Source organism: Phyllostomus hastatus, unplaced genomic scaffold (genome assembly GCF_019186645.2).
Source record: "Phyllostomus hastatus isolate PE091 unplaced genomic scaffold, TTU_PhHast_1.1 phas_scaffold_46, whole genome shotgun sequence".
NCBI classification, from domain to species: Eukaryota; Metazoa; Chordata; class Mammalia; order Chiroptera; family Phyllostomidae; genus Phyllostomus; species Phyllostomus hastatus.
The window spans coordinates 30,682,388-30,690,563 of record NW_025334032.1 but is presented as its reverse complement, the minus strand read 5'-3'; the positions used below and the strand labels follow the sequence as shown (position 1 = coordinate 30,690,563).

The window sequence follows — 8,176 nt, the reverse complement described above, 5'->3', positions numbered from 1 at the left end:
TCTATTCAACTACTGACTTGATTTTGCAAAGACGAACCATAGACACGGAATAGTCCAATAGATTGCTAAAATTTACATAGCTAGTAAATGACAGGGCTTGAATTCCAATTGTAGCAATCAGAACCACTATTTTCTTTTCTTTTTTTAATTTTATTTTAATCATTGTTCAAATACAGTTTTCTCCCTTTTACTCCCATCCCAGCCCACCCACCCAACCCTCCTCATTTCCCTCCCATTACCACCCTCCCCCTAGCTTTTGTCCATGTGTCCTTCAAATTTAAACAACCACTATTTTCAAAGGGAGTATTACGAAAGCACACAGAGTGAGAAAACTGAAAGAGGGGATATAGAGACTAGGGGTTAAATGGGGAAAGGAAGGGAGCGAAGACTGCATGAAAAAAAAGATTACCAATGGGCTGATTATAGTTATGCTTTATTAACGGACACAACGCTTTGCATATGTTAGCTCACTGAATGCCACTAACAATTCTGTGAAGTACCTAGTATTCCATTTTTCAGACGAGAACACTTACTAGATGAAAAACGACATTCTCTTCTTGCACTGAGTTACACCAGGATAGCAGGCTCCGGGACAAGGTAAGGAAGACTAAAGGAGACTTGACGGCAGAACAGAGCAGGACAACGTAAGCAAGCTGAGAGCGACAAATGCAGAAGAGCTTCCTATTTACGTAGTGACTGGTTTCAGCTTTCAAATTTCCCCCGCTGGCCCGCCTAGGGGTCACAAAGCCCGCCCCTTAGCCACAAGACCACGCCCCCTTCCGCAACCGTTCTCTGAGCTCCCAATACTTCCCTCCTTCCCTTTGACCCCTCCCACTTCACCAAGCATCATTTCCTGTGCGCTGGATGTTAATTGGTCCAGCAGTCGGAAGTGAGGGCGGGCGGAGGGGCCGTTGCCGCAGTGACAGTGCTGGGGGAGTCTGAAGATGGCGGCGTCGCGTCGCTCTCAGCATCATCACCACCATCATCAACAACAGCTCCAGCCCGCCCCAGGGGCTTCGGCGCCGCCGCCACCACCTCCCCCACCACTCAGCCCCGGCCTGGCCCCGGGGACCACCCCAGCCTCCCCCACAGCGGGTGGCCTGGCCCCCTTTACCTCCCCGCGGCACGGCCTAGCGCTGCCGGAGGGGGATGGCAGTCGGGATCCGCCCGACAGGCCCCGATCCCCGGACCCGGTTGACAGTACCAGCTGTTGCAATACCACCAGCACAATCTGTACCGTCGCTGCCGCTCCTGTGGTCCCGGCGGTCTCTCCATCAGCTGTCGGGGTCCCTCCCAACCCAGCCGGTGGTGGCAATAATAATTCACCGTCGTCCTCTTCTTCCCCGACTTCTTCCTCATCTTCTTCTCCGTCCTCCCCTGGATCGAGCTTGGCGGAGAGCCCCGAGGCAGCCGGAGTTAGCACCACAGCAACAGTGGGGCCTGGGGCAGCGGGACCTGGGCCGGGGGTCCCAGCAGTGAGCGGGGCCCTGCGGGAACTGTTGGAGGCCTGCCGCAATGGGGACGTGTCCCGGGTAAAGAGGCTGGTGGACGCAGCAAACGTGAATGCTAAGGACATGGCCGGCCGGAAATCTTCCCCCCTGCACTTCGCTGCAGGTCAGAGACTTTTGAGTTGCTTTCTAAGGGTTTTGGTGTTGGGGACGGGGCTCCGGGTAAGGTAGGAAAACGAATTATTACGGTGGAACAAAATGGGGGCGTGGTTGTGGTTCTTTAACACCTCACCGGAAGGCTAGATGGAGGTTCCTTTCATTGATAGTGCCTGGTTGACGGGGGCGTGGTAGGGGAACGTGGGAATCCATTCTTTTTGGTGTTTGCACAGTGTTATTCGTAACTCCCAAATCCCCGTAGTGGTAGTCTCCGGATGTACACGTAAACATTTTCACTTCCGAGTGTGTAGGAATAAAGTTAGATTTGGGCAGTGTTAGAGTAGTTTCGTCATGTGTTTGCTACTTTATTTCGTCTTTAAAACAAAAGTATGTCCCCTGAGTACTAGAACAAAAGAAGTTGAATGTAACTCAACAAGTGTTTAAGGACCTATCATAGTCTTAGTAAGCCAGTGAAAAACAATAGATAAAGTTTATGAAACTTTCCCTTTCTCAAGTTTACAGTCTGGGGGGGATCCAAATTCGCTATTTAAAACAACTGGAGAAGAATATTTCGATGTATTTTGTGATAACAAGAAATACAGGTTGTGAAGTTCTGGACACTGCTCTGTGTCAGTTGTCTAACATAGTTTAGATCATCTCAGTTGCCCCCGTTTTCTCATGGTGAAAATTATGTACTAAGGTTGTGTGGGTAATCAGTGAGAAGCATTTGGCACATAAATTCTCCAAAAAAAGTGCTAATTCCTAAACCCTTAACCACACACTTTTGCCTTTGCCCTTTTTTTCTTTTAGCATTAATTGACTATTTTCTTTTAAAAACTTACAGTAAAAATATTTTATGTTTTTATAAAATACAGAAAATAAAGGACATACTCCCACTGCCTTGATAGCTACTATTAACATATTTAAAAAGATATAATGTTATATACATCACAAATATTATGTTAGAAATGTACATTATATATTCATTATACAGTTTGTATAGGACAAAAATATGCAAAGTTAAAAAGCACCACACACAGATCAAAGACAGTAAGTCAAAGATGCCCTCTGTTAAGTTTTTTGATGTGTGTCTAATATATGTCATGCCTTCAGTTTAATGGTAGAACATTTAAGAACTTACGATACGTATTACTTAAATTTACCACAACTTGAAAGATATTATTGTCCTCATTTTACAGATGACAACAGTGTAATGTATGTACTGTTTAAAAATCAGTCCAAATTCAAGAAGTAGTGTCACTGGATATGAACTCAAAACAGTTTGATGTTAGAGCTTGTGAAATCAAGATTAAACTATTGTAACCTATTCCTGGGTTCATGTCACTTTTAGTTTTTTGTATTTCTGATGAAGAGTTTTTGCTTTTCAAGTTTTGGGGGAAGTAATTGGGATACATGTTTTAAGAGTACATTCACACATTTTTATTACAACCTATACTTACATTTTACATTGTCACACACACACACAAACTGAACCAAAAGTTTCAGGAAACATTACTTTTCCTTACTACATGTGCTGTACCCTGATATTTTTATATCCTATTCCATTTCATTTTTTACACATTCTGCTTTTGATTCATCACCAGGCCCCGATCAACAATGCGAAAAACACAGGAAATCTTTGTTAGATTACTGGATCCATTCTTGACAAGTAGACAGTACTATTCAGAATGTAATGAGTTGAATCATAAATGGGCTATCATCTAACTAGACATTTCCTCAAGGATATTGCTTATTTTAGCTGAAATAGCATCTTTTTTAGGTCAAATGAAAGGTCTATGACTGATGTTATAAATTAACTGAGGTTGTTTATTTTTGCATCCTTTATTCCAAATTTGACTATTTTAACATATTGTTTCACACATCTTGTGACTCTCCAGCATACTGCTTTGTAAGTAATCACAGATGATCATTTATTTGTGCAATAATGAATTAATGTAGGATTAGCCACACATAAAACAGAGTTTGTCTCCCAAATCACTTCTTTTGTTTGCCACAGTAGTTAGCTTTGTATTGTTTTGGAGTTTTATGTGTACCCAGATAAGCTATGAAGACAAGCTAGAGTCTTGTAATTTTTGTTGTAATTATGAGAATCTAACTTTGAACAGGTTTTTACAGGAAAAAAATGAGTTCAGTTGTGGAAAACAACAAAAACAGTAAAACTCACCATGGTATAAAACAACACCTTGTGGTGAGGTTACCATCCTTCAGGCTTGTGGGCACGGCATTGAAACTTTGTTACATCTAGTCTTCTCCATCATGTATAGGCTGAGTGGTTAAAAATAATTCTCAGTTGACTGCTAGTTGGTTCGAATGCCAGTCTTTGAATTGTCATGGAGTAGCTGTTTTAAAGATGGAAATTGGTACAGTTTTATGTATGGAAAAGTTTAAAACCTGTACATCATTTTTTCACAACTGTTTTATTACTTATCACAGATTAGGTATTAGGCACTGACACGACTTTGAAATGGCAAACAGTCCATACCCTTATGGAGCTTGCAGTCTACAGGGGGAAGTAAACAAGGACAACAACCACCCCCCCCCCCCATGAAGTGTACAACCCTAAAGTGAGGAAAATACATTATATTCTCTGTTCAGCAGATAATAGGGACTCTTGTCCTGGTTTTGGAGCATAGTCTCTTTAGGTAGAAATTGTTAAGCAGGGATTTAAAAGATGAGTCCAAGCTAGCTAGACAGAAAATTGGAAGGAAGAATGTTAATTAATGGCTTTTTTTTTTTCATTTTAAAATGAGTTTATAGTTCTATAGAATGAAATGAAGCCATTTTAAAAGATCTCAGAAATGATGTGAAGTCATAGTTAAACCCTTATGACTGTTTAAAAAATATTACTGTAAGAGTAACCAAAATTCTTTCCAGCAGCACAATTAAGAATCTTTTCTATCTGATTTTGGAATGTGATAATTATTTGTTTAACATGTGGCTTAGAGACAGTGTTATTAATGGAATTAGCCTATCCAGATTTAGAAACACAACCTTTAGTTTCCATTGTTGATAAGTTCCCAAAATACTGTTTATAATGCCTTCTTACAGAGGCCTCTAGCAAAATGAACCAGCCTTAACATTGTTGACAAGAGTTTATGTAAAACTTTCTCTTCTACAGATAAGATCCTTGACCTTGGTTTTCTATTGTTCAGAGGACAACAGTCAAAACTTTATAAATAGTATCAATTTGGAACAATGATATCTTCTGAGCTTAGTGCCTAGTAGTGACATACTTTTGTTAGAAGACTCTGATGAGGTCTCTTTAAAGGAAAGTTTAGGTGAGGTCTTATTCAAAAAAGCTTTTAACAAAGCATTGAATTCTGGGATTTCATAGTATTTATTTTAAATTGAAATTTATTTTAAATTGAATATATTTTGAAATAGGCTTCCTGGTAGTTCATTGACAGATGACTTGGATTAGGATGTGTAATGTGAGATATTTTGGCATCAAAACCAGCAGAGTTTGTAGGGCAGTTTTATGCTTTCTGTTCATTTGGATGGCATCTACGGCAACACACATTAAACCACGTAGACAGCGCCTGACTTACGCCTGTCTCTCCTGATTTTTCAGCCTGACCCTGCTTGTCTCTTTTTCCTTATCACTGTACAAATGTAGTCCCTACTAAAAAAATACACACAGTGTCCTCTAAATTGGTGCACATCAGTGTGTAGGAAAAGGAGTCCAAGCGCTCAGTCCTGGGGTGGGAGGGAATCTTTCTGTCCTTTTCGTCATCTGGCAAGGTCCTTGCTTCTACTTTTAAGCCAGTGTCCTGCCTCAGGATTTAAGATGGATCTAATTTGGTAATAGAAGAAAAGGAACTGGTTTCATAAATATCTTCCCAGGCTTAAAATTGTTGGCTATAGCTTGGATTCTCCGTTACTTAGTGTTTTCTTAAAACCCACAGTTGACTTCAGGTACCACTCAGCAAAGTAGTACTACAGAGAATGTCTGCATTCTGATAAAGCACAGCTGTGAAAAACGTGAAGCTGACATATTAAATGGTGAATATTGAACATTTTTCCTTTAACGGCTGGAGAACGAATGCTGTGTACTCTAACCACTTTTGTTCAACCTTGTCAAGAAAAAGAAATGCAAGGCACAAGTGTCTCTCTTTGCAGATCACGTGATTCTTTAATGAAAATCCTAAAGAATCTACAAAAGAGCTAATTAGTTCTGTGGGGCTAATATAGAAATTAATCATACAGCAAACATTTGAAAAATAAAAATTTTCAAAATCTATTATAATACATCAGTACACATTTTAAAAAAATTAGGAATATCAAATGTAATGAAAGTCCCCTACACTAAAATTACAAAAAAAAAAAAAGAAAGAAAGAAAGGAGAAGAAAGCCTATCCCCACTCATTTTCACAGCCAGAAGTTGTATGGGGACTTCTCCTCCTGGCACTGGACCCGTGGGCTGGGGGACCTGATGTGGGGTTGGGACCCCTCGCTCCTTGGGGGAGCGGCAGCCAAGATATCCCTCCCAGTTTTTACCTGCCGCACCTGGGTGCGAGCACCAACTTGGTCTGTGTCTCTGCCCCTCCTACCAGTCTCAGTGTGGCTTCTTTAATGCCCTAGTTGTAGGACTTGCATTCAGCCAGATTTCAGTTAGTTCTGAATGGTAGTGGTTCTGAGTTTAGTTGTAAAGTAATTTTGACGTGGTTGTGGGAGGAGGCGAGGACTGCGGTTACCTGCACTGCTGTCTTCAGCCATCTTGACCAGAAGTTGCTTGGTAAGTGCTCTTGAAAAGAGTAAGTATTCTGCAGTTGTTGGTGATTAAAGTGTAAATAAATCAAAGTAGTTGATACTGTTGGTCAGATCACATACTTTCTTTATGTCTTATATCTTATATTTTTGTGTATATGTATTTCTTATTCCTTATATTCATTTACTTTCAACCTATCTGTGTCTTCATATTTAAAGTATGTCTGTTACAGACAGTATATATTTGGATGTTGCTTTTTTAACTTTTCTGATAGTCTGTCTCTTTTCATCTAACCCATGAACTTACATTGATAACTCCAAATTCAAATTCAGGGTTTTTACTTAATCTTTTCAATGTTATATCTGTACATCATTTCTTTCATACCTAAATTTCTGGTTCTCAGGGGCCTAGAGGATGTTAGAATCAGAATATTACATAATTACTCATTTACTTTATGCACAAATAATCTCAGAATAGTAATACAGACATTGAAATGATTACTGAAAATGGTTAAAAATGTTTTGCACATGCTATACTCCTTTTTGCTTCATTATTCTTGCTCCATTAGGGCATGTAGCTACTATATGCCTTCCCTGACAAGTCTCATTAAGTTTTAGTCCTGCAAGTATATGTGTGGTAGATAGTCCCCAAACATGGCTACCCCATAATCCCTCTGTGTGCATACTCTCCCACTTCTCAACAGGTGGGTCTTACTTCTCTCCCTTGTATATGAGTTGGTCTTGTGATTTGCTGGGGTGGCAGGAATGTGGCAAAAGTTATGCTGCGTAACACCTGAACCTTGAGAGATCCAAAATACTCACTGCCATGCATTGGGAACGCTCTCTCTTGGAATCCAGCCACCATGCTTTGAGAAAGGTTGTGGGGTGAGAGATAAGGCTGGTCAACAGTCTACGGCGATGCTCTCAGCTGGTGCCCACTGCCTGCTGAGTGAGTGAACCGCCGTGGATACTCAGCCCCATCAAGCGCCAGATGCCTGAATTCTGTTAGCGCACGGTACCACCAGCAATAAAAGTGGTTGTTACTTTAAGCCACTAAAGTTGGGAATGGTTTGTTATACAGCAATAGATACCTGAAATCATTAACTATTTGTGTTGCTAATACCACGATTCCTTGTATTGATGTCTCTGTAATTTTGATGGTCTGTCACTTGATCTTTCGAGTTTACTCAGGATTATGTCCTGGAAACAGTATTTCCTGAAAAAATTTCAGTGTCACTCAGTTGCCTTATTTTTGGAAGTCAGTATGGCTGAATGTAAAACTTTTGGTTCTCATATTCTTTCCTGAGTATTAAAAAAGTTATTCCATTTCAGTAAAAAAGCATAAACATTGAAAGTCGAATGGTTATCTGATTTTCTTTCCCTTGGTCTTTTCTGGGTTGTGCAAAGGATTCTTTTTCCTCTTTCATTTAAGTCCAAGTATTCTGCTAGTTCAGTCTAGGTTTATTTTCTCAGATAATATGATGTGCCGTTTTCTTTACACACGAGGGTAGTTTCGGATCTTTTATAAGTTTTCTTGAATTACAGTTTTTAGTATTCATCATTTTTCCTTGGATTTATGTATATTGAAAACTTGTCTTCTAAATTTGTTCCTTGCTCTTTCTTTGTGATAACAGATACATAACATAAAATTAACCATTTTAACCATTTTTAAGTGTATCCTCCAGTGCCATTAAGTGCATTCACAGCGCTGTACAGCCATCACTGCTGTCTGTTTTCACAGCTTTTCATCGTCCTAAATGGAAAGTCTGTGCCCATTTAAATAATAACTGCCCATTCTCACCTCCCCGCCCCCAGCCACTAATAACTGTCACTTACTCTTGAAA

At 40.1% G+C, this 8,176-nt stretch overlaps 1 protein-coding gene across 1 annotated transcript in view; it reads left to right on the top strand.

Annotated features, from left to right (window-relative positions):
- The first annotated feature begins 906 nt into the window (after nucleotides 1-906).
- The window catches only part of TNKS (tankyrase), a 168,463-nt gene continuing 161,193 nt past the window's right edge, over nucleotides 907-8,176 (top strand). Inside the window, exon 1 of the mRNA XM_045821219.1 lies at nucleotides 907-1,614. Coding sequence (XP_045677175.1) covers nucleotides 945-1,614 — 670 coding nt within the window. The 5' untranslated portion in view covers nucleotides 907-944. The remainder of the gene's footprint in view (nucleotides 1,615-8,176) is intronic.